Below are 27,921 nucleotides of genomic sequence, written 5' to 3' on the forward strand. Positions count from 1 at the left end.
AAATTTTAGGAACAGCAATCATTTTTATACATAGTCCCCCCCCATTTTCGAGGCTCAAATGTAATTGGACAAATGAATATAATCATAAATAAAATGTTAATTTTTAATGTTGTTGAGAGTTTACTGGCAATGACTGCCTGAAGTCTGGAACCTAAGAACATTACCAAAGACTCCTTTCTGATGCTTTGCCAGGCAGCTGTCTTCAGTTGTTCTTTGTGTGTGGGTCTTTCTGCCTTTATTTTTGCCTCTAGCATGGGAAATGCATGCTCAATTGGGCTGAGATCAGGTGATTGACTGGGCCATTGCGGAATATTCCACTTCTTTTCCTTCAAAAGCTCTTGGGTTGCTTTTGCAGTGTGTTTTGGATTGTTGTCCATCTGTACTGTGAAGCACTGAACAATCAACTTTTCTGTATTTGGCTGAATCTGATCTTACAGTTTATCTCTAAGACTTCTTTCACACTGGGGTGGAGGGGCATTAGCGGTAAAGCGCTAAATTTTAGTGGTGCTTTTTGACTGCTAGTGGGGCACTTTAACCCCCACTAGCGGCCGAATAAAGGGTTAAAAGTACCCATAAAACGCTGCTGCAAAGCGCTTTGCAGGTGCTTCAGCAGTGGTGCTCATTAGAGGTCGACCGATATATCGGCCGATATTTGCCGTTTTTTAAATAATCGGCATCGGCCGATTTGTGCTGATAAAAAGCCGATTTAGAACTACAGCGGGACTTTGAAATGACTTCTGTATAGAATGGTCTAAGTTGACTGAGTCGTCATAGCAACACTTTCCTCCACTCTGGGCAGGCTGCCAAGAAAAGAACAGAAAGATACAATGTTTACACTTGAATGAATTAAGTCATCTCTGTGTGTAGAAGTTCTCAGTTTAACCATTTAAAGACTAAATCTTTTCTGACACTTGTTGCTTACAAGTAAAAAATCCTGTATTTTCTGCCAGAAAATCACTTAGACCCCCCAAAAATTATATATATTTTTTTAGCAGAGATCCTAGGGAATAAAATAGCGGTTGTTGCAATATTTTATGTCACACGGCATTTGCACAGAGGTCTTTCAAATGCATTTTTTTGGGAAAAAAATACACCATTTAAAAAATAAAAATAAAATAAAAACAGTAAAGTTAGCCCATTTTTTTTTTTTTTGTCCAAAAGTTTTGACTACCTGTTTTTATTTAATATTAATATATATATATATATATATATATATATATATATATATATATATTTTTTTTTTTTTTTTTTTTTTTATCTAAATCATACATACCAGTAAACTGATTGGAGGTTTGTTTTGTTTAATAAATGTTTAAGTGTAAGAAATTTTCTGTATCACGTATGAAGGCCGCCTTCACACTGGAGCGGGCAGGCGTTGATGGTAAAACGCAAGTTTTAGCGGCTCTTTACCATCATTTTAGCGGTGCTATTTGGCTGCTAGTGGGGCACATATAACCCAGCTAGCGGCCAAGGAAGAGGTTAAATGCGCCCATGAAGCACCGCTGCCAAATCGCATTGCATGCGCTTCGGCAGTGGTGCCCATTCATATCAATGGGCAGGAGTGGTGGAGGAGCGGTATACACCACTCCAAACGTGCTGCTTGCAGGACTTTTTTTTAAGATCCTGCCAGCGCATCACCTCAGTGTGAAAGCACTCTGTCTTTCACACAGACTGCAGGGGAGCCGTTTTGCAGGCACTTTACAGGCGCTATTTTTAGCCCAAAAGCGCCTTAAAACGCCCCAGTGGGAAAGGTGTGTTAGATCAAGGGGGATTAAAAATAAATAAATAAATAAAATAAAATCGGCCTAACATATCGGCCCAAAAAAATCGGCATCATATATCGGCTATCGGCCACCATGATTTCTAAATATCGGCATCGGCATCGGCCAGAGAAAAACCCATATCGGTCGACCTCTAGTGCTCATTGATTCCAATGGCAGGGGCGGTGGATACACCGCCCGAAAGATGCTGCATGCAGGATTTTTTCTAACGTTCTGCAGGCGCACCGCCCCTGTGTGAAAGCACTCAGGCTCTCACACGGGCTGCAGGGGAGGCGTTTTCATGTGCTTTACAGGTGCTATGCTATTTTTAGAAATATGCCCCAGTGTGAAAGGAGTCTAAATACTGCAGAATTAATTTGGCTACTTCTGTCTTCTGTCACATAATCAATAAACACCAATGACCATGTGCCACTGGAAGCCATGCATGCCCATACCATCACACTGCCTTCACCATGTTTTACAGATGATGTTGTGTGCTTTGAATCATAATCTGTTCCAAGCCTTCTCTACACTTTTTTCTTCTCGTCATTCTGGTACAGATTAACACTTGCTTACTGGGCACTTAAACCCCCCTCCTGCCCAAACCAATTTTCAGCTTTCAGCGCTGATGCACTTTGAATGACAATTGCGCGGGCATACAACACTGTACCCAAATGACATTTTTATCATTTTTTTTCCCACAAATAGAGCTTTCTTTTGGTGGTATTTAATTACAGCTGGGAGTTTTATTTTTTGCTAAACAAAGAAAAAAAGATGCAAAAAAAAAAAATCATATTTAATAGTTTGTTATAAAATTTTGCAAACAGGTCATTTTTCTCCTTCATTGAAGTGCGCGGATGAGGCGCACTGATGGGCTGCACTGGTTGGCACTGATAGGCTGCACTGGTGGGTACTGATAGGCATAGTTAAGGCGGCACTAATAGACACAGATAAGGTGGCACCGATAGGCACAGATAAGGCAGTACTGATGGGCACAGATAAGTCGGCACTGATGGGCAAAGATGGGCACAGATAAGATGGCACGGATGGGTGGCACAGATGGGTGGCACTAAGGGGCACTGATAGGTAACACTGATATATGGGACTGATGGGCACTGATAGGTGGCACTGCTGGGCACTGATGGGCAGCACTGATGGGCACTGTAAGATGACACTGATGGGCACGGATATGTGGCACAGGGGTGCAGCACCGTTGTTGAGGCAGATTGTGGGTGGCACTGTGGGCACTGATGGGTGGCACTGTGGGCACTGCTGGGTGGCACTTACGGGGGGCACTTATTTATTCCTGAGGGGGGCAGGTGGGCACTAGTAAGCTGGCCATGATCGGGACTGATGTCCTGAACACGGCCGCCGGTGATCGGCTCTTTTTTTTTCTCCTCACGCTGTCAGCACGATGAGGAATAATAGCCGATTACCGGCTCCGTTGTATCACATGATCAGCTGTGATTGGCTGACAGCTGATCACGTGGTAAGGGGTCGGGATCGACCCCTTGCTCGGATCCGTGATCAGGTGAGTCTCATAGACTCGCCGATCACAGAGCGCGCCGCGCGCGCCCCTCAGGGGGCGCGCAGGCCGCTCGTGCAGGGGACGACGTCAATAGACGTAGTCCCGGCAAAGGAGGTCCGTGCTGTAGCCGTCATTTGGCTATTGCGCGGGTCTCAAGTGGTTAATCTTAGTTTCATCCGTCCAAACAATGCTTTTCCAGAACTGGTCTGGCTTTTTTTAGATGTTTTTTTGGCAAAGTAGAATCTGGCTTTTCTATTCTTCAGGCTTGTGAATGGTTTGCACCTTGTGGTGAACCCTCTGTATTTGCTTTAGTGAAGTCTTCTCTTGATTGTAGACTTTGACAATGATAATGATACGCTCACCTCCTGGAGAGTGTCTTGCACTTGTATGATGTTGTGAATGGGTTTTTCTTTACCATAGAGAGGATCCACCACTGTTGTCTTCCGTGGACATGCAGGCCTTTTTATGTTGCGGAGTTCAGCAGTGTGTTCTTCTTTCCTCAGAATGTATCAAACTGTTAATTTGGCCACTCCAAATGTTGCTGCTATCTCTCTGATGGATTTGTTTAATTTTTGAAGATTTACAATGGCCTGTTTTACTTGCATGGACAGCTCCCTGGCGCCTGAACGCATGATGTAGGTTCACAGCAATAGATTCTAAATGCAAATAGCACACTAAAGCCGCGTACACACGGGCGGACTGTCTGGCCTACTTAGTCCGCCGAAACACATTGCAGCGGACAGTCCGCTCGTGTGTGGGCTTCAGCTGACTTTTTCAGCGTGCAGTCTGACGGACTAAGTATTTCGGAATTTCCGTAATACTGTCCGTCGGACTCGCATTTCGGCGGACAATCCGCCCGTGTGTGTGCCAGTCCGCCGTACTTTTGAAATGAGCGGACTTTTCCCGCCCGGAGAAAAGTCCGCTCATTTCGAGCGGGTATCCAGGTAGGCGGGGCCCGCGAAGGAGACGTCGCTGGCCCCGCCGCCTGGTATGGACTTAAAGGGGAACCTCAACGCCGAAAAAAATCGGCGTGGGGGTCCCCCCCCAAGTCCACAACAGACCCTTGTCCGAGCACGCTACCCTGCCGGCCAGGAAAGGGGGGCGAGCGAGCGCCCCCCCTCCTGAGCCGTACCAGGCCGCGTGCCCTCAACATGGGGGGGTGCCTTGGGGAAGGGGGGGCCGCGCGGCCCCCCCACCCCAAAGCACCTTGTCCCCATGTTGATGAGGACAAGGGCCTCTTCCCGACAACCCTGGCCGTTGGTTGTCGGGGTCTGCGGGCAGAGGGCTTATCGGAATCCGGGAGCCCCCTTTAATAAGGGGGCCCCCGGATACCGGCCCCCCACCCTATGTGAATGAGTATGGGGTACAATGTACCCCTACCCATTCACCTGTAAAATAAAAGTACAAAAAAAAACACAACACACGAGATAAAATACTTTATTGCACAGCTCCGGGGGTCTTCCGTCTTCGGGGGTCTTCTCGCCGGACTCCTCCGCTATCTTCTTGTAGCTCTTTTGCTAGCGGAGGAGTCCAGCTTTCTTCCTCGCCGCCGGCCTCTTCTCCCGACTTCGGGGGTCTTGTCCCCCTCTTCGGTTCTTCTGCCGGGCCACCGCGCCTTCTTATAGCTCTTTTACAGGCGGTGGCCCGGTCTTCTGTCGCCGCCGCCGCCGCCGCCTTCCGTTCTTCTTCTTCTTCTCCTTCTTCTCCAGGAGATGTTGCCTCGACGATCTCTCCGGCCGGAATGCCAGGGACGCACTGCGCGGCCACTTATATAGGGACCCCCTTCCCCAAGGCACCCGCCCATGTTGAGGGCACGCGGCCTGGTACGGCTCAGGAGGGGGGGGGGGGCGCTCGCTCGCCCCCCTTTCCTGGCCGGCCGGGTAGCGTGCTCGGACAAGGGTCTGTTGTGGACTTGGGGGGGACCCCCACGCCGATTTTTTTCGGCGTTGGGGTTCCCCTTTAAGTCCATACCAGGCGGCGGGGCCAGCAACGTCTCCTTCGCGGGCCCCGCCTACCTGGAGACGCGCTCGAAATGAGCGGACTTTCCTCCGCGTGTGTGGGCGAGTCCGTTCATTTTAAAAGTAGGGCGGATAGTATGGCGGACTTAGTACGCCGTATTAGTCCGCTCAAAAAGTGGTGTGTGTGGTCAAGTCCGTTCATTCGAAAGTATGACGGACTGTCCGTCGGATTGTCTGAAGGACTAAGTTGGCCAGACAGTCTGCCTCGTGTGTACGCGGCTTTAGAATCAACTCCTGGCCTTTTATCTGCTTAATTGATGAAGAAATAATGAAGGAATAGCCATACCTGGCCATGAAACAGCTTTTGATTCAATTGTTCAATTGCTTTTCTTTCCTTGAAAAAGGGGGGTGGCTGTTCTTAAGAGCTGTAATTCCTAAACCCTTCCTCCGATTTTGGATGTACATACCCTTGAGAATGTGCACTTTCAACCCATATCTATTATATAACTATAGCTTGAATATGAAAAACTAAAATTGTGCCCGTGTCCAAATATATGGACCTAACTATATACTAGGGCCAATTTAGACAGGAGCCAGTTAACCTACCAGCATGTCTTTGGAGTGTGGGAGAAAACCCATGCAGGCTTAGGGAGAACATGTATACTCCAGGCTAATAGTGCCATGGTTGGGATTCAAACTGATGACCCTAGTGCTGCATGCGGATGTGTTAACCACTTAGCCACTGTGCTGGAAACTTTTTTTTTTTTTGGAGGGGGGAGCAGGTACCTAGATTTGACAGGTATGCACTCCTACTTTTACTTGAATCTTCTTGGCGATCTGAGTGGAAGTTTGTCCCCATCCGCAGCCTCCTGGGACACTTCACAGGTCCCAGAGAGCTGCGGGACCATTCACATGATGCAGCGCAAAGCAAGCTTCCCAAAGTCAACATGGTGGCGCCAGGGACCCATAGACCAGTAAAGAAACAGGTCAGGCGAGGACAGCGCCTAGATCCCTAGACAGGTTAGCATCTACGGTATTTGTAGCTGTTGACTTTTAACTTTTTAGCTGAGTTCCTTCCAGAAACCAATGTTCAGTACCATGGACGATCTGTGTACACTTCTATTTAAGGCCGGTCACACCTTCACAAATATTTCTGCTTACTGTTGATTATCTGTATTTTAGGCTGGACAAATGAGGTGTCAGAACATGTAATCTTACCATTAGTGACTCAAATAGTTTTATCAGTGGTAGCTAAGTCAAAATAAAAAAAATGCCATATATAGTATAATGCAGTCTGTCACCAGCATTAACAAAGCAGTCTTTGTTTTACGGAGTCTCCCTGTAATTGCATTTATTTTTTTATCTGTTAATCCTGATTTTCCACTTCTTTTAACAGAGCTTGGGACCAAGGTTGAGACAAACCATGCAACACTAACAGGGGAGCTTACACTAGTCAGCTTTTATTCATTCAATTAAAACCTTTAGCTCCCAAAGAAAAACAGTTTAAAAAGTGTTAGCTAGAGCTAGGCTTTATTGTAATACCCTCTCCTCTGGTAGACAGTGCTGCTGTCAAAGGGTGTCTCCACTGCTCCTCCATACGTAATGGTGACACCCTAAGACATGAAGTTTGTTACTGGGCAGACCACTAAGTGAAAATAAAGGGAAACTAAAATAAAAAAAAATGAATGCAGCCATTATATTGAAGGATTAGTAGGCTTACATTTTTGTTTTTAGATTTAGATATACTATAAAATGTTCTTAAATCATGGCAATGGTTTGAATTGTTTGTTTTTAGGGATGCATAGAAGTGACTAGCGTTTATGCCCATGACTTTATTACATACATTTAAAACAAACTAATTTGTTCCATCAGCGGGCAAAGTGATGGCAACAGTCTTCTGCACTGCTGCTGCATCCCAGAAGACTATTGGCATCACTTTGCCCCCACTGATGGAACACTTTGAGCCGCCGCCTTCCACTTTTAACTTGACTACAGGGGGTGCAAACTGTTTGCAAAGTCCGCGTGAAAACGAATTGCGAGCACGAGCCATTTTCAGAGCTGAACATCTGGAACAGTGTCGGTGTGGTCACTGCTTCTGTATCAGGCGTTGAATTTTCCAGACTACCCCGTATTGCATTCCCATAGACTTGTAATGGGAGAGATGCAGTTCTAACATGAATAGAGTTTTGGATAGTGTGTCCTTTACACTCTATCCAAAATGAAAACAAATGTTTTGGCTTTAGTTGTACTTTAGGGCTTATTCAAATGGCAGATGAGTGCCCTCCTCTGTGCAGAGCCGTTGGCAGATGTGTGTGCATCCACCATAGAGCTGTGTGCAGGCAGCCCATAGAGTTGGGTGCACATGCATCTGCCAGTGGCTCTGCACGGAGGATGGCACTAATCTGCCATTTGAATGAGCCCTTAAAAGGAAGAACTTCTTGGGCTGTTTTCAGCAGCATAACTTGCATAGGCCAGTGTTTATTGGTGGTGCTTCTATTATGAAGCTCAGTAGAGATAGTGTGTGTCTGTGACTGTTAATATATATTTTTTTTGCCAGTATATGAATATGCTTTAAGGCCTGGTTCACACTTATGCATTTTTAGGACATTTTGCAGATTTGCCCTTTAGTCCATTTAACATGGTCTCTTATGGAACAGGTTCTGTAGTGCAAATCTGCAAAAAGCACAAAAAAATGAAAAGGTGTGAATGAGGCCTAAAGTCTAAGTTTAGTTAAAGAAAAAAAAAAAAAAAAGAAATCAGTGAACGCCTATTCTTCCAAGCCCCCAACCCCGACCTCCGTAATCTTCGGGTGTGATGGAGGTTACTAGAGCCAAGGGACCAGTCAATATGCACTCATCAAGAATGCCCAACTATGTCTGCCTTGCTTCTTCAGCCATAGAAAGTGTACTATAGCTTCTGTGAATGAAAAATGATGAGGAAGCAGATTTTTCATTCCTCCACTTGTTGTCCATTCACGGATCAATTTTTAAATAATATAAGCTATTGTACAGTTTTTATGAATGGGAAGGCAGAAAAATGAGTGCATATGACAGGTCCCTCGGCTCTGTTTATTCCCGACACACAGAAAGATTGTGTGTGGGGAAAGGGGTGTCAGAGGGAGTTTTCAAGTAAAGCAGGAGCCACAACACAAGGGTTGCATAGTAAATAATGTCAGTTTTGCTGATTTTAGTTTTTTTTTTAAACTAAAGGGTGTTTATACAGGGAGAAATTCTTGAGTTTCTTCTGAAAATGTTGGTTGCCTGACTGTTTGTAGCCACTAACCTGAAAGAAGCAGCTGCAGAAATCATAACTCATGCTCTACATATTTGATCCTTGTCATTAACACGGAAAGTATGGAAGCATTTGGATCAACATAACAGCCAGACAGCTTGCATGTTTAAAGCAGAAGGGGAAGTTCTGCTCCCCCCCCCCCCCCCACCTCCTCGCCCTTCACATTTGGCATGTGATTTTTTGAATTTTTTTTGGGTGAGGGGCAGAGTGGGTACCTTGTTTTCACAGGTACCTGTTCCAACTTCCAGTCAGTTTGTTGCGGAGATCTGAGAGGAGGGTTTGGCCCTCTCCTTCCCCAACAGCCTTCTGGGACTTGTCACAGGTCCCAGAACACTGCAGGACCACTCAGAGCAGCTGGCAATGAACAGTTAGGGCTCTTTCACACTGCTCTGTAGCAAAAGGGCATGTGTGCATGTTTTTACCACAATTTTGCTGTGTTTCTGGTGTGTTTTTTGGTTGCCTGTACCTGTGAAAAATGGACATGTGACTAAAAAAACACAAGACGCATTGCATTTTTGCCAAGTTTTTGCCGCGTTTTCCATTAATTTCAAGGAAAAGGTGCAGCATGCAAACACTTTTCAAAATGCACCACACCCATAGCGCAGTGGCGTGAAGATTCCCATAGCATTTAAAGGGAAATCTTTTTCTTGCAAGGTAAAAACACAGGAAAAACACATCAGTGTGAAAGGGCCCTCATGGAAGCCTACATATTTTCTCAGTACAGTTTTTCTATATAAGGTAACTTGAGGTAACAGCAGGTTCAGTGCCTATGTAATAACAATGAGGACAAGCAGATATGTCATGTGTCCATGCAATTCATTAGAAATCTGTTTGGCTATGTACAGGCTATTGGTTGGTGCTTGTTTGTTAAAATGCCTTGTACTTGCTTGGTCTTTGTTGCTTTTGCAAACATGGGGCCCCATTTGGCAAAGAAGTGAGGTCTACACTCAGCATCAATTCCAACAGACAAGTTCATTTAGGCACAGGGTCCAGTGAAGCAAATGATTCACCCACTGTTTGTGTATATACAATGTGCTCTGTCAGAGGATGCTCAGTGCCAAAACAACCGTCTCCGTATGAAATAGAATACATGGAGTTCACTCAGGGCCCATTTAAACTATTACATTTCTGCACTTTCCTAATGTAAATAAACCCTCCTGAGAGGTGCAAAATATAAAGCTTAACAAGCTCAGGATAGGGTCATGCAAACGTACTATATTGTTCTTGCAGTGAGTAGTAATCCCAGAGCTTGTATTAATATATCAGTGAGTGTTCTGTTATTTCTACACATTTATGAATACATTTTTTTTTTGTCAAATAACAATTTTATTGTTTTTTTTATCAATACAAAGAGAAACCAGAAGATACATACATTCAAAAGAAGGAAACGCATTATTCATCATAACCGTTTTATAATCAACCATAGCACTGTAGGATGTGCATAAGACTTCTGGTGTAGCAATATCACTGCTCAAGACCTAGCGTGATTGTCGGTGATGACTGCAATATAAGCCCTACCTCCCAAATAAGCCCTACCCTGTTTCCCTGAAAATAAGCCCTACCCCGAAAATAAGACCTACAAGGTCTTTAACTAGGGCTTATTTGGGTGTAGGGCTTATATTGCAGCCATCGCCAACAATCACGCTATGTCTTATTTGGGGGGGAAACAGGGTAGGGCATCATATTAACTCATTCACATGCTCAAGATGGATCCCCCCTGGAGGTACCACAACTCCCACACTTTATTGTGGGCCTCCATTCGCTCATGAATTTTGGCAGTCATTTTTTCCATCAGTTCTACATCCTTGACCCTAGCATATAGGGCATCGGGAAGGTGGGGAACGCTGCTTCCAGTTACACTGGGGTAGTGTAGCCACAAGATCCCAGAGAGTTGAGGGGCAGAAACCTTCAAGACATCACAAAAGGCAGCCAGGTATTCCGAGTAGCACAGCATTGTGGATATGAATAATTCATTTTTACGTTTTGGGTATAAAAATAATGTTGTTTTTATGAGAACCTGTTTGTTTTATTGTATGCAGATGTGACACATGTACCAACATATTCCTATCACTCCATCACTTGTGTTTGTAGCCAAAAGTTAGGGCCACGTCCTGTTGTCTGTGTGTGTCCCCCCCCCCCCCCCCCATGGGAAACGGCTCACTATGGGGGCACTATACATAGAGGAGGAGCCAGAATCGCTGGCAGGGGACCTGAGAAGAGGAGGTTTGGGGCCGCTCTGTGCAATTCCATTGCACAAAGCAGGTAAGTATGACATGTTTGTTATTTAAAATACAAAATGACTTTTGCAACTGCATTACGTTCTACTAGATCACTTCAGGCTGGCTCCTTTTGCAGGTATGGCTATGTAAAACTTAAAAAATAGGTACCTATACTGTTTAAAATGCAGTAATGCACATGCTCAGTTGCTTTCTATTTTCAGCACTGTGCCTAAAATCAGTGAGTCACTAGAGGCCAATCTCCTGACAGCCTTGCTGCTGGGTAGAGGGGAGAGAAGTAAGAATCAGGAATGAAACAGACTGTGCTGGGGGAACACAGATTAGGGAGAAAAATAAATAAAATTAGAAGAAATAACAGGACAATTTCTGCTGCAAAGGGAGAAACAAAAGAGTAAGGCTCGGTTCACACTGCTGCGATGTCAGACATTGCATGTGATTCGCACTGCACTGCTGTGCAAACCACATGCGATGTCTGTGCTGTGCAAATTCAGCTATACAAATTGTATGGCTGAATTTGCATCGCATTTGGACTAAATTTGTGCAGGACCCTTTTTTTTAGCCTGCACCTGAATCGGATCTCATGGGTGTTCACAGCAATGCGATCTGATACCTGTCCGACAGTTAGCACTCTCATATGCGAACCAATCTGGGGGTGTCATTAACTTTGTATGGACGACCGCAGCCGTTCACATAGGGTAGTGTGAACTGCCTATGAGTTGTATACGACGCGGGAACCCATACTAGATTTGCACGGGTTCTCGCATCACAGCAGTGTGAACCCGCGCCTAAAACTTACAAGAATGGTGTCTTATCTTATTTCCCTGATATTCTCTCTTTTCCTCCCTCAGCAGGTAGCACTACGAGACTGAGCACTGTAAAGCTTCTGTCAGCCTTCCCCTGAGCCAAGAAATATAATAAAGTCTAGAAATGAACACATTTTAAATTGAAGAAAGTGACACATAGTTTTTGAGACTAAGGATTCCAGTAAGGTAGTGATTGCTCTGGGCTTCAACAAAATGGTGACTTCCTGCAAGAATGAACAGGAGCAGTACTTGAAGCAATTAACAGCACTTGCTAATTTTGGTAGCATCACTATTAAAGAAGAAGTACAGCCAAACGAGCTTTGGCTGTACCTTTCTTGTGGATCACAGTGCAGTTCGTCTTGATCTCCTGTGACTTTTTGTCAGCTGATGTCACAGAGCCGGTCCAGGATGGGAAAAGATCGCCACCATATGTTCACCTGGCTCAGCCTGTCAGCTAGCCGCTAAAAAACTTGAGCCAGCCGCTCCTGCCCCCTCCACAGCACAGCGCTCCAGTGATTGCTGGAGGGGCAGAGCAGAGAGCGATGACTGACATTCACCAGCTCTCTGCTTAGTGCTGCAGGAAGAACTGAGTGATCAGCAGTGTTTGATCTCTCAGTTCTCAGCCTTAGAGACAGTGGGGGAAATTGCATTGATGCTGCATCCACCTAGGTAAGTATGATTAGTATGATTTAAAAAAAAAATCCTTTTCTTTTAATGCAAAATGTATGTCCTTAGGTTAACCACTTGACAACCGTCCTATAGCAGTTTCACTGCCACAGTGCGGCCACGCTGCACAAGATCACGTGTGTGTATATATTATATATATATATATGTGTAACCCTGCAGTTTCAGATAGCGGGAGTGACTGCGTGGCACCGGCAGCTCAATCCTGCTGTGATTTTATTTTTTAGTATGTAGCAGAATACATATTGGCCTAAACTGATGAAGAAATTCTATTTTTTACTTTTTGTTTTTTTTTTCAAAATTTTCTGTTGTTTTTTGTTTATAGCGAAAAAAAAAAACGACTGTACAATTGTCAGTTAAGGTAACACAGTGGCGCATTGCAAAAAATGGCATGGTCATAAAGGGGGTTAAATCTTTCGGAGCTGGTTAAAGAATAATAATTGTTATCAAACTGTTATGGGTAAAGTACACCTTAACAAAAATGCTAGCTCTTTTGGCAGAAAAAAACACTCATATAGAGCTTGGACTGAGGGAGGGGGGAGAGGTGAACTTCCGGCTCCGCTGAGCCTTGGGAGGAAGTGGGAGCTGGATGCCCCTAAAAAGAGGGTATCCGCGCCGTGCCAAATGTTGCATGTCAGGGTGTCACCTTCACTTAAAGCAGAAGTTCCATTTTTGGGTGGAACTCCACTTTAAAATATGCCTGTAATCGTCCTAATGTGCGCTTTTACAGGCAAAACACAAAACTCCTGTAGAAGCAACGGCTCATCAATTATTAAAGAATTTAACTAGTTGCAGACTTTGGACGTGTTATACATGCCCAAAAAAGGTCATGTATTCATCTTCAGTGATGGGATGGATTTAGATCTGCAGATGTCAGTTAATGCAATCTGTCAAGCAAAAAAGTGTTCAGTTATAAAAAAAATTTTTTTTTACAAAATGCTCCTCTGTTTAACCCCCTTATTAACCCTTAGACTGGGTTCACACTAGAACACGCATCGGCTTACAACAGGGGTCCGGTGCGTCTCCATTCACTGTTTCAGGTCCGATTTCAGCCTGAATTTTGGGCTCAATACCTGAAATGAACCAAAAGACGCACAGGGCTCCTGTGCAATTTGCACCAGAGCCATTGCAGAGATGTGTGAACCGGCTCCATAGAGAGCAGTATACAATCTCCTACTGTGCGAATTGGATGTTGGCATCCAATTGACATAAGTGTGAAGCCAGCCTTAGGCCTCACGTACAATGCATGTTATAAAAACACCAATAGCCTTAGCTGTAGAATGATTTGTGCAGTGCTTTTTGAGCAAAACTATACTCCCACAAAAGCTTATGGCTCAAAAACACTCATAGACGCCGAATAGCTGCTTTTTCGCTTTTTCTTCAGCGTTTTACAGCTGAAAAACTCCTCTACAAACCCGCTAGTTCTATTTCCCCTGACAAAAAACGCTGATAAAAGGTTGTTTGTTCATGGACACATAAGATATCATGCTGGGGAGTTTACTGGCTACAGAGAAAAACATCTGAAGCCAAAAACAGCAGCTGTAAAAACATCCAGTGTACATTAGGCCCTAGTTTACGCCACTCAACCCTAATTAATTCCTTAATCTCCTTCTGCCCTGGTTCACATTGGGCCAATTTGGCATGCGATTCAACATGTCAAATCGCATGCCAAATCAGCGGCTATTGCCCGCATTGGAACCGTCCAGATCGGTGTGACATAACTGCAGCACCACACTGATTCCCAAAAGTAGTTTATGTACTACTTTTGGCGATATCAATAGACATCTGTGCAGGAAACCGACAATTTCAGAGAAATCAGTGTGAACTGACATGCGGGAATGAAATTGTGCAATCGCATGATTTCAATCCTGAAGCAGTGTGAACCTGGGTTCCGTCTTTGATTGTTCTGCTGATTTAAAAAAAAAAGCAAAAAAATCAAAAAAAAAAAAAAAACACTTGATTTTATTTCTAAATAACTTTGCAATGCTTTGTACCAGAATGATATTTGTAGTGTCATTTTAAACAGGACAAATGTCAGAAAAAATGCACGGATTTTGTGCAGTAGCAGAATTTATTTTTAAACCAACACTGCTTAAAAAAAGTGTGTTTTGTTACTTTTTATTGCGTAAGGATTGTGAAACAAATGTTTGCTGCATGACAATATCCTTGGCTGTCCTTAAAGAAAAAAGGACAGCCAACAAGTTATTGCTGAATAAACAGGTCTATAGCAGAAATGTAAAAATATCTCTGGTCCATAGTGAACACGTGTGAGAGGCGAAGTGGTTAAAATTCAACTTTAATGTTTTAGGCTGGGTTCACACTGCTGCCGGATGCAGCCCGTATCAGGGGTCTGGTGTGGCCCTGTTCTCCGTTTCGGGGACGGACCAGGGCTGAATTGTTGCCTGAACTTGGCCCTGAAACGGAGCCAAAGATGCACAGGACTCCTGTGCAATTCACTCTGGAGCCACCATGGAGATGTGTGAACCGGCTCCATAGAAAGCTGGCCACAATCTCCTGTATTGCGAATTGGATGCGGAGAAACCCTGATTCCAAATCTAAAAAAAATTGGTGTGGGGTCTTATCATACAACTTTTAGTCCCCCTTCAGACTTTTGTGGTTCAATGTGGGGTGCTACCCAAGTTAATGTGTCATGTGTTGAATGTTAATATGAATTTCACTCTATTCATTGCTATGCTTCACAGCTCAGCTGCAGTACATAAACACACAGGGGCGATGGAGAGCTGCAGAGCAGTGCAAAAAATGCAGACTTGCTGCAATTTTCTGCATCGCTCTGTCCTGTTGCTGACAGCTGTGTGGAAGTGTGAACAGAGTGCACAGAAAACCATTGTTCTGTGTGTTTCTTTCCGCATAAAAACACAACTCCCCCCCCCCCCCCCTCACAAGTGTGAACATATTCTAATTAGGGCTGCAACTAACAATTATTTTCATAATTGATTAGTTGGCCGATTATTGTTTCGATTAATCGGTTAATGCAGGGCTCGACAAACCCCAGGCGCCAGGTCGCCAATGCGACCAGAAATCGCAACCATGCCCCAGACATGCAGCGCATGAACACTGACTGCCGCCCTCCTCCCTCCTCCACACTTAGCGGCGTCGCGCTAAATGTGTGAAACTGATAAGCAGCGGAGAGAGGAGGATCTGTCAGATTTGAGCTTGATGTTGGGGTGGGCGGGACCTGGCCGGGGTGGGCGGGACCCAGCAGCTATCAAACACCAGCCAATGGGATCTGGGCAGGCCGCTCCGTGTATGTGGCCCCGCCCCTTTTTTTAAGCAGCCCAATAGTTGGCTGGTGTTTGATAGCTGCTGAGTCCCGCCCACCGCCCACCTCGACATCAAGCTCAAATCTGAAAGATCCGCCTCTCTGTTACTTGTCGGTTTCACACCCCGGCTGGGTCCTGCCCATTCCGACATTAAGCTAAATTCTGACAGCTCCATGTGACACCTGCCAGTGCCACCTGCCAGCGCCAACCAGTGCCATCTGCCACTGCCAATCAGTGCCACCTGCCAGTCAGTGCCACCTGCTAGTGCCACCGCCAATCAATACCACCTGCAACCAACCAGTGCCACCACCAACCAGTGCCAATCAGTGCCACCTGCCAGTGACAATCAGTGCCACCTGCCACTACCAATCAGTGCCACCTGCCAGTGCCAATCAGTGCCACCATCAGTCAGTGCCACCTGCCAGTGCTGAGTGTCACCGCCAACCAGTGCCACCTGCCAGTGCCAACCAGTTCCGCCTGCCACCGCTAATCAGTGCCAGCTGCCACCACCTACCAATGCCACCTGTCACCACCAATCAGTGCCACCTGCCAGTGCCACCGCCAATCAGTGCCAACTAGTGCCACCGCCAACCAGTGCCACCTGCCAACACCAACCAGTGCCACCGCCAATCAGTGCCATCTGCCAGTGACAACTAGTGCCACCGCCAACCAGGGCCACCTGCCATCACCGACCAGGGCCACCTGCCACTTCCAAACCAGTGCAACGTGCCAGTGCTACCTGCCAGTTCCAAACTAGTGTCACCTGCCAATGCCATCCAGTGTCACCTGCCAATGCCAACCAGTGTCACCTGCCAATGCCATCTGGCAGTTCCACGTCCCTGCCACCACCAGCCAGTGCCACCTGCCACCGCCAATCAGTGCCACCTGCCACTGCCAATCAGTGCCACCTGCCAGTGCCAACCAGTGAGACCTGCCAGTGCCATTGCCAATCAGTGCCACTTGTCACTACCAATCAGTGCCACCTGCCACCACCTACCAGTGCCACCTGCCAGTGCCACCACCAATCGGTGCCACCTGCCAGTGCCACCGCTAATCAGTGCCAACTAGTGCCACGGCCAACCAGTGCCACCTGCCAACACCAACCAGTGCCATCTGCCAGTGACAACTAGTGCCACCGCCAACCAGGGCCACCTGCCATCGCCAACCAGGGCCACCTGCCAGTTCCAAACCAGTGCCACCGCCAGTGCTACCTGCCAGTTCCAAACCAGTGTCACCTGCCAGTTCCAACCAGTGTCACCTGCCAATGCCATCTGGCAGTTCCACGTGCCTGCCAGTGCCACCTGCCAGTGCCACCTGTTGCCAGCCTTACTCTTTCTGGTCAGCCCATAACCCTGATGTAACAGCGTTTCAATGGAGTTATTGACTGGGTGCTCCATTGTGAGTTAGGGATAGGGGGTGAAAATGAGTGGCCTTACCCCGGAAACTGACAATCCATTCCACTCTAAAAAAATAAATAAAAAATGGCTCCTAACTTTTTTAACTGGCTCCTAAATTCAAAGCAAATTTGTCAACCTCTGGGTTAATGACCTTAAAAAAAAAAAAAGAGTGGGTCACATTGACATTCATTTGGAAAATTTAAAAAATTTCAAAATTGACATTTCAAATTTGGAAATAATAGAAATCTTCTTAGTCAAAGGCATTTTCAGACACTATGTGTTTTTCGTTCAGAAATTACATTCTTTTTAAAAACAGAATGTTAAAAACAAGTGAAAATTTCAAACAAAATTCTTTCATTCAGCGAATGTACAAAGATTTTTCGTCTGAATTTTCTCATCTGAAAATTGATCTGTGAGGCCAGCATAAGGCTCGGTACACACCTATGCAGTTTGCTTTTGATCCGTTTCTGCAGTGCTTTTTGCTGTGCGTTTTTGATTTTAGCGCATCTGATTTTACTGCAATTTGCAATTTTGCATTTTTTTGGGCAGATTAAAAAACACAAATTGCTGCAAAAATGCATTACATGCTTTTCTGCAGCTTCTCCAATGAAGTATATTGATCCAATAAAGCACCATTTTGCGTTAAAAGTCCCTAACCCTTTCAGATGTGAACGTGTCCCATAGGAAACCATGTAAATGAACTGTAGTGCATTTCTGCAAAAAGCACCATAAAACACATAAATGTGAACCAGATCTAAGACGTTTAGTAACATAAGGGGGGTTAAAAAAACTAAAATGAGCCCTTTATAGTAGAAAAAAAGCAGATAATCACTACTGTGAGGGGTTATTTTTTTTACTGTAGATCAGTGAAAGTAATATTTACAGTAGCGATTTGCTCTTTTTGTACTATAAAGGGCTAATTTTAGTTTTTTTTTTTACCCCTATGTTACTGGCCGATTAATCATTTATGAAAATAATAATCGATTAATTTCATAATTGATTAGTTGTCGATTAATCGATTAGTTTTTTCAGCCCTAGTTCTAATGGTGCAGGTGCAGTTCTCTGTGCATTCCGGAGTTCTGCTGGCCCATTCATAATAAATCGGGCTGCATTTACATCTGAGCAGAGTGTAGCCCTGATGATTTTGAAGCAATTTTTCAGGCATTTCACGTGTTTTTGTATGTGTATCAAGCTTGAAGAGTTTGTTTCCTGTGCTGAGCAAGGGTAGGAGTTAAATTCTTCAGACATAAAAACACATTTACAGGCGTTCCCATTGAGGTCTATAGGATCAGAACCGCCTGAATATGCTCAAAAAAGAGCCGTACTAAAAGATGGACTTTTTTTTTAGCTTAGGATGACTGAGCATACAAGCCTGAACAGGGACAATTAGAAAGAATGGGATTCTGTGTAGTCAGACATAGGGAAACAAGCAGGAAAATGCTCACGTGTGAACGGGGGCTTTCTGTTTTATTTTACACTAAGGCCCCTTTCAAAGGGGCGGATTCCGCCATGGATCCACCTGCTCAGTGGGGAATCTCTCCGCTGATCCCTGCTGAGCAGGCAGATGACAGGATGACCACTTGTTCGCTTCCATCCGACTGTCATCTGTTCCGATCCGCCAGACAGATAAGAAACGGATCCCCCCATCTGTCTGTTTTTAGTGGAGTGGGTGTCGCAGGTGCTCCATAGAGCACAATGGGCAGTCTGAACAGTCCGATCGTGTGAAAGGGGCTTAATGCACACACAAGTGTGAAGGGGCCTTTTTAGTGTTAAGCCCCTTTCACACTTGTGGACTGTTTGTTTCATCAGTTTAGTTACATTTTTTTTCAAAGAAAAAACACATGATCCATTTTTCATCAGTTTTTACATCCTCCAGAGTCCTTAACCACTTGAGTCCTGGAGCCATTTTTCATTTCACTCTCATTTCATTGAGAAACAAATAGTTATAACATTAATACACATTTGGATGATATACATGTGTTATCCTGAACATCTTATTGCTATACAAGAGAAGAATGATTGTTTTAAAGTTGTGATATTCGTAGTATTTTGGATCTTAAAGGTAATAATTTAATGGAACACTAAGGTAATTTATGGCTGATACATGGATATACAACACCGCCATCTCCAACAAAGGTGGTGTATAAACGGGAGGAAAATCAATCAAATACTGTGCTTGGAAATGATTTTTCCTAGGAAAGGTTTGCTGTGTGGATCACGTGTTGTCACATTAGACTGGAAAATGGTCGCACAGCGATTACTCAAGGTACTCAAATAGATGTCTAAATGAGCAGGGAGGGAAGAAGGAACAGCAGTAAGGGAGAAGAGTCAAGGAAAGAGGGGAACACTCCGCTTAGGCTATGAGGTAGTATTGACCGTTTCGCCATCCGCCCACAAAAGGAACTCTGTGGAATAACGCTGGAGTCATTTTTCATACAAAAACTGACCATTTGTCCGTTTGCATCTGTTTTTTGTCCGAACCATTTTTTTTAAAAGACGAAAAATAGGACTTTGATCCATTCCAAAAAATGGATGTTGACAGAAGCAGATGGAAATGGATGATCTCCCATTTACATCAGTTTTTCCATAGAGATGCATTGATGTCTGTTTTTCATTCATGGATAGGGACCATATATATGGACATAAATATGAATTATCCTTAGATCTGTCTATGGGTTACATTTTACTACACCTTTGTATGATGTTTCAGTGGAATAAAACCATTGCAAAGAGATGTGTGCTTTCTCAGGACAGAGGACTGTTCATCCTAGAACATAGTCTTTGAAGACTTGTCAGCATGAGCGGTTTCTGCTTTTCCAGCTAAAGATCACTTATTTTGATGTGATCCCCAGCCTCCCCTCTTCCTCCACCTGTCAAAATAAATAAATAACATGTTTGAAGGGAACACGTCTCTGTTTTCAGGCCATAGTCTGACTGTGATCAATTTAAATAGCTGATTTTGGGCTGCCAAAAATGTAGTGGAAGCTTTCCAAGCTCTCCGGCTCAGACATATGCTTCCAATTGTGTGCAAATGTTAATTGTTTTCTAAAAATTGTCAGGGAAGAGCAGTTGTGGGCACATTTTTGGACATGTCTGACTCTTCTGCTATTATTGTGGTTTTGAGATCAGCTTTAATTATTTACATTTTACCTAATAAAGCGGAAGACTTTCCCTGCATTTGGAAATGAAGACATATCTCACAGGGGTTGTAACATGTTGACAGCATGAGCTCACAGCGTTGAAAGCTCAGGTCATGAGGAGTGCTTCATTCCCGCTGGAAATGTTGGGGCGTTGGTACTAAACCAGATTTGTTACCATAACAATATTGTACTAAATATTTTTTTTTCTTTTACACATCAGGCACACAACACCAATGTTTTTTTTTTTTTTTCAGTCCAATGAACTTTATTGTTCATATAGGGTGATATACTCCATTCCTATAAGTTGCAAACTTGCAAATGCATATCTTACATTCTTCATACTGTTCCTTTTTGGAATTGGTATTTCAGGAATCTTTGCCTACCTTGAGGTTTGTATGTGAATATCAACTTCCTGACAAAGCATACCCCACATTTCACTTAACAGTGCTTCATACATTAAAGTGGAAGTAAACCCTCCTATTGTTTTCAGCTTAGGAAGCTGCCATCTTGGGCCCTGTTTAGTCTTTAACTACGTTATGACACCAGCCATCGGATGGTTTGACAGTTTGGTTGACAGCACAAGCAAATGTAACAGTTGGCAATCCCAAATGTAACTTTTTTCGAAAAACTGTTAAATCAATGATTTTACTTCCGCTTTAAAGTGATTGAAACAATCACCTTGTAAAACAACCCATTCAGTTTAACCAGATGCCAACCGCCCCATGTACGTTTACTGCAGGAGAGCGGTCTCTCTGGGCAGAATCACATACCTGTACGTGATTCTGCACTTCCAGGTCTGGGACACGCACGCGCACCGCTGACGACCCGCTCCCGCTGTGATTGGACACAGCAGGAGCCAGTCAGCAGGTCTGGTGGACATGATGTCCACCTGGACCCGCCAATTGTTCAGGAGACAGGCAGAACTGCTATCTGCCTATGTAAACAAGGCAGATCGCTGTTCTGCTAGAAGGGGAGGTAGAGATCATGTGTTTCTGCTAAGCAGGAACACGGACCTCTGCCTTTCAACAGTACAAGCACCCTCCACACAGTTAGCAAGTACTCTCTACAAACACATTTAACCCTTTGATTGCCCCTGCTGTTAACCCCTTCCCTGTCAATGTCATTAGCCTATTGACAAAGACCGAATCACGAAACACATCTAGGTGTACCACACGGCTTGCAGCATCTGCTATCGGCTTTGATCTTCTCCTGGGAACCACCAGGGACGATTACAGCTCCATGAGAGGTGGTGAGATTAACGGAACTGAGTAGACAATGCAATACCTATGTTGAACGCTTTTTTCAAACAGACATTTGTAAGTGCAATGTTATAAGGGAAGGGGTTTTATATATGAATAAAGGCTTTACAGTTTTACACTATGAGACTTTTTTCCCTTCCTTCTGCCTGAGTTTTATGGAAAGTTTGTAGCTGGTTTTGTCTGGGTGAAACAGAGGGCCAGAGTGTGCGATCCCCTTCTGGCTGATCGGATTTGAGTACTGGACGGATGTAATTTTGGTAGTGATCGCAGAGACTCAACATACATACAGAGGTTATTATTTATTGGGAATCTGGTGAGTGCAATTCCTATAGGGAGTAGAATCACTTGGTGTGGTGGTGGTCGAATGTCCAAACAGCTGATGTGGTTTACATGAACTGTCACACTGATTTCCTGAACTTTGACCCACTTGGATGCACAGATTACTACCATTTTATTATCATTTAAATGGTCTAGTGCTGCTGAAGCCTGAAGGACTATTCGATTTATTTGCTTCTCTTTCAAAAGTACAGTGATAGTGCATATTTTTTAGCACTGATCTCTGTATTAGCATCTCTAGTCCCCAAAAAGTGTCAGGGGACTGATTTGTCCGCCACAATATTGCAGTCCCGCTATAAGTCGCTGATCGCCGCTATTACTAGTTAAAATAAATAAATATTCCAAAAATATATCACATAGTTTATAGATGCTATAACTTTTGCACAAACCAATTGATATATGCCATGAACAGCAGGGATTTCACACAGAGGTAGCAATACAAAGAGAACAGGAGACTTTCTCATCAGTACATGGTACAGCAGGCACATATCAGGAATATGGAATGTTGGATTTACATACTTTTTAACAGAGAAGACTGGATACTGCCTCTTAAAAGTTTTAAAATGACAAGTGTTTTTTTTTTTTTTTTAAATAAAGAACGCGTACTAAAAGAATCATGTAGACTTCTTTTGCTGATCTCTCTGTTTTGAAAATGCTAGTCAGTCAGCTCTCATTCTGATTGTCTCCAATATAAGTTATTAATGCAGGATACGTTCTGACTTTGCTGGTTGCATGCAAGTTCCAGGTCAGTAACTTAGATCCCTTTAACACTGAGGCATTTTTCAGGCGCTAAAGGACTAAAAATAGTGCCTGAAAAACACCACCCCTCCCACCACAATGTGAATGCCCGAGTGCTCAGTTCAAAGATGCATAGGAGTGTGTCCCTTTCCACACTTCCCTAAGGCCATACACTATACAATTTTCTTGTACACTTTTCTTTTAGATTTACCAAATTCATATAATATGGGGTCAAATTTAAACACTTTCAATTTGTATGCAATCAGGTAGTCCCTTGTACTATATAGCTTAAGGTAAATCTAACACCCCTTTCACGTGGGACGGATCCGTGATGATCCGCTTGCTCAGTGGGGAACGCTCCGTTTATCCCCGCTGAGCCGGCGGATGACAGGGCGGCCCCTGCACACTGTGCAGGGACCGCCCTTTCAGATCTCCGCTCTCCTCTATGGGGGATCGGATGATCATGGACCGTCTGTCTGTATTCATCCCATCCGCTCTGCAGATGGATAGAAAAATAGGACTTTCCTCCATCTGCAGAATCGGACCATAGCTGAGACGGACAATATTGGGGGTCAGCGGATGTTCATCCGCTGACATCTGCTATCCTATAGAGATGCATGTATGTCCGTATTTGATCCGTAAATGGATGGATGAAATATGGACATACTGTCCACATGTGTGAAAGGGGCCTAAAGGAAATTGATAAATACAATTTGTATAATGTATGGTCAGCCTTACACACTCTCAAAGTGGGATAAATGGAAATGCACTTTGAAAGGGAATTTTTCCTTAGCTTAGTGAATGATATGAAGCTCTGCTGACTTCCATCATCCAATCATGTGCAAGCATAATTTTTAATTTTATTTAAATAAAATTTTCTTTTATGCAAATGGAAATTCTTTCCAACACAAATTTTCATCACATTCACTAACCTAAGGGGAAATTTGCCTACAAAGTGAATAGCCTATTTGCCTATAGTAAATCAATCCCAGTGTGTAAAAATGATCCACAAAGTGTTGGCATGAAAAAATTACCCCAAGCCCAGCATTGGTGATCACTGACTTTACCCATCACAGGCTCCCACACTGCTCTGCCTCTCTCCTCTGTCATGTTGGGAATTTGCGATGACTGTCATACAGGAGATCACACTTCCATACCTTCTATGCTGGGTACTGTGACCCAAACAATATACCAGCATTCAGCTGCCAACACTTGTGAGATTCAGTCAAGATCCTGGGAGATCAGGAGGCCACCCAGTAACATCGGATGATTCCCAAGTTTCCCAGGAGGCTTGACAGTTCATCATAAGTGTGCATGCTCCCTAACAGGACATCCTCTCCAGTTCTTTTCACAAAACACAGGTGAAATAAATAGCGTGCTTACAGATGAAAATCTGATACCCTGCAGAATTTTAGTGTTAAAAAAACAAAAACACAAAATCTGTTATATGAGGTGGAAAAACCCACCAGATCTTCTGTCATTATTGATGAAAGTATATCCACACTTGATATGATGTATGTAACATGCAAATGTCACTAGTCCCAAGTATATATTCACAAATTATTTTCAGGTAGGTCACATAGGTCCATACATAAAACTCTGGCTATTTGTATGTAAATACTATCCTATATAGTCTCTGATTAGGCAGTTGAGCCAGAATTATTACATAGTAAGGTTGCATAAAGACAATAGTCCATCCTGTTCAATATGTGTGGGTGTACGTGTGTCAGTGTCGATAATCATTTCCCATATCCCTGTATGTTGGGTTCACTAAAATGCATGTCCAAGAGTCTTAAAAATATCAACACTCCCCACTGCCACCACCAATTATGGAAGAGAGTTCCACATCCTTATTGCCCTGACTTCCTATGCAGCTTAAGCTTAAAGCGCTTCTCCTCCAATCTCATTGTGTGGCCTGTGTCCTCTTACACTCCCTGAGACTGAATCGTTTTTCCTACACTGGGATCAACATAGTAGTTGTATATTGCTATCACATCTCCTCTCCAGCGTCTCTCCAGGAAGAATACATTTATTGCTTGTAGTCATTCCTCATAATCTAAGTCCTTCTGTCACCATTTTAAATGTATTGCCTTTCTCTGGACTTGCTCCAGCATATCTCCTCTAAGGACTGGTGATCAGAACTGGATGGATTACTTCAGATGTAGCCGGACCCGAGTTTTATAAAGTGGCAGGATTATAGTTTTATCTCTGTAGTATATTCCCTTTTTTATGCATGCTAATATTCTGCTGGCTTTGTTAGCTGCAGCTTGATATTGCATGCTATTGCTCAGTCTGTCTTCTTCTAGGACCCCTCAGATCTTTCTCCATCCTTGATTCCCCCAGAGGTCCCCCCTGTGAGTAGTTTGCATTTATGTTTTTAGCCCCCAACTGCATTACAATTGTGGTCACAGCCCTTGCGACTGCAACTTTAGAGCAAGTCAGCATCAAGGGTTTTCCTTTAAGAAGCTATACATTTCCTCTGCTCTTTGACAATATGCTGATTAGAATGGTAAACAGAGCTTTATCTTGTATCCTGTTTTGACTTGAAATAAGGAAAAAAACATTTTAGCGTGCGATCATCCCTCTGTCTTCATTTGGATGTTGTCGAGGCTGCGAAGGAGTTATGTAGGGGCCGTCTTGTAGCAGGTGGTGTATCTTATAATGGACATTCCCTTTACTTAGCTGGTGTAGGAAACAAATGGATCCAATGCACTGTTATCCAACTTCGTTTGATATCTCATTACTTTTCCTGCAGCCAATGAAAGCGTCAAGAGGAATGACAACAAAATGCATACATTTGCGCTAGAATTTAGCTCAGAGTAGACATAAAAAAAATGTATGTCTGGTTGACAGTTAATTACAAGTCTGCTGAACGTATATTTTAAATCCTGGGTTGTATATACGTATACATAAACTGCTTTAGATGACAATTATTTTTAAAGATGCAACTGCTAATATTTCTATGTTTATTGTGACACAGTAAGTAGCCTATATATTTAGTGTACAGTTTTCAATTGTTGTCTCAGCAGTACTGTTTGTATAGCATGATAAAACTATGTCTGGCTTTGCTAAGCCATAGGATCTTTAATTAACCAGCTTGGAACATGAATGACCTTTTCCCCCTATGCCTGGGTTTTGTACATCTTAATGTATTTACATGTGTGTCTGGTGTGCCACGGATATGACCACAGGAAGCACATATACCATGCAATGATAACAGGCAGTCATTTCAGGATGTTTTCGAATGTTATGTTTAGCGTGCCAGTTATATCTGTTCTGATGTTTACCTGGTAATTATTTGCCGGATGTAGTTACAGGAAATGGTTACAGCATTATGCTCTTGAAAATATCTTGACACATCAGCTTGGGCTTATTCACATTTTTTAGTTTTCAGTAAATATTGGATTATCTCTTGCACTATATAGTTGTAAGAAAAAAAGGAGGATCCCCCCAGTTTTTACTCTTGTCGACCCTTTTAATTTTAACCACTTCCAGTCCAGGTCAATTCTGCCATTGCTTTTCGACGTGTAAAAAACATTATTTTTTTGCTAGAAAACCACTTCGGACCCCCTAAAAAAAAATTTTTTTAAGCAGAGGCCCTAGAGAATAATGTCATATGACATTTGCACAGCTGATTTTCATACGCAATTAAAAAAAAAAAAAAAAATACTATTTAATGATTGTTAATACACAAAAACACAATCTAATATCCAATTGTTTGGGAAAATATAAAAGATGATGTTAGGCAGAGTAAATGGATAGCAAACATGTCATGCTTTAAAATTGCGTCTGCCTGTGGACTGCCGCCAAAATATAGTACCTAAAAATCTCCATAGGCAACGATTTAAACGCCTCTACAGGCTACCAGTTTAGAGTTACGGAGGGGGTCAGGCACTAAAATTATTGCTCTCGCTCTGGCGTTTCCCGCTGATATCTCACATATGTAGGGCAATCGCCGTTTACATATGCGTGCGGGACCTGCGTGCATGTTTGCATTTGTGCCTGAGCATGGGGGAACAGAGGCCCTTTAAACGTTTTCTTTTATTTATTATAATTTTGTTTATAACACTGTACCTTTAATTTATTTTTATTTTTTTTCCGATCAACTTTATTGCTATTACAAGGTAAGAATAACATCCCTTGTAATAGCATGGGCCATGACAGGTCCTCTTTATGGAGAGATCTGGGGTCTATCGGCTGCTTTATGGTCTGTTAATGGCCAGGTAAACAAAGAACGAAAACCAGAAGTGATGAAATCCTCGTCGCTTCTAGTTTCTTGACATCACACAGTAGGAGGAACAACATCTGTGTGGCTAGAGCTGGATGCCGCTGATCTCATCCTTACTGTGCTCCCTGATCACACGAGAGAGCAAAGGGCGGTGGCGACCAAAAGTAATCTAGCGGCTCTTTAGCTGCTAGGATTACTTTAACTTTGTAGGCAATCACCGGGCCTACAAAATGATATTGTGACCATTGCTGCATAGATGACCAAGATATCACCCTTCCCATCTGAGGATGTTTATAAACGTACAGCAGATGGGCAGTGGTTAATGTACAATATCATACTATGGAACATGTTCAAATTGAACTTTTATTATTGTTATACAAAATTTATAAATCACAGAACAGTTTGTGCAACACTATACAATCCAAAAGGAAAAGGCAAATGATACAAAGGGTAATGACTGCAAGGGATGAGCTGATGGAGAAGGTAAAAGTACAGTTTTTAGGTAGAGGTGGAATAGTCTTCCCTGAACAGATGAGTTTTCAGGGATTGTGATGTTGATCTTAATACTGTTTGCAGTGTAAGTGTTGTAATGATATCATTTTGTGTTTGTAAACCAATAGTTATAGCGGATTAATTGTGTTATTATTGTGATGAGTAAGATGTGACTGGTTAGCTACTATTGGTTTTCCGTTGCTGCAGCACACTGACACACTGTAAAACCTGGAAGTCTAGTACCAGTGTGAAAATTCTCACACTTGGTTTCAGAGGCTGGGAAAAGATAGCAAACATAGAGCCTTCTACTGACAGTGTTGACAGTTTTTATGAGCCTAATCTCCTCCAGCTAAACATAGTCTCTTCAGAACCCTTTCCATCCCACACATACATAGTCTTTCTTCTTCCCCCATAAGTGGAATTTATTCATTTATCATTCTGTATATGCCCAGGTTTGTACAGAGTTTGATTGTGAAGTCCTTTCAGTATATGTATATTGAAAATCGCACATTTCTCTTCTTCTGCACAGAGGTTGGGGAGTAGCATGCAGCCAGATGAAGGTTCGGAATGGCTTCTGGAACTCCTGAGCGAGGTGCAACTGCAGCAGTATTTCTTGCGTATACGTGATGACCTCAACATCACGCGCCTTTCTCACTTCGATTACGTGAAAAATGAAGATTTGGAGAAGATTGGCATGGGCCGACCTGGTGAGAACATTTTCCTTCCTTTTTGTTCACACAACAGCAAGTCAGTACAGCAGATATTATTGGGTAGTACTGTGTAGTACTG

General features: G+C 43.5%; 1 protein-coding gene across 7 annotated transcripts in view; it reads left to right on the forward strand.

Annotated features, from left to right (window-relative positions):
* Positions 1-27,921, forward strand: part of TNK2 (tyrosine kinase non receptor 2) — a 296,608-nt gene that overhangs the window by 166,862 nt on the left and 101,825 nt on the right. For all 7 annotated transcript variants that reach the window (XM_077487599.1, XM_077487600.1, XM_077487598.1 and 4 more), the window contains one exon: positions 27,662-27,839. In XM_077487599.1, coding sequence (XP_077343725.1) covers positions 27,677-27,839 — 163 coding nt within the window. In that variant the 5' untranslated portion in view covers positions 27,662-27,676. The remainder of the gene's footprint in view (positions 1-27,661; positions 27,840-27,921) is intronic.

This window comes from Lithobates pipiens, unplaced genomic scaffold (genome assembly GCF_037356315.1).
Source record: "Lithobates pipiens isolate NorthernLeopardFrog02 unplaced genomic scaffold, aLitPip1_a1.2 Scaffold_18, whole genome shotgun sequence".
Taxonomy (NCBI): Eukaryota; Metazoa; Chordata; class Amphibia; order Anura; family Ranidae; genus Lithobates; species Lithobates pipiens.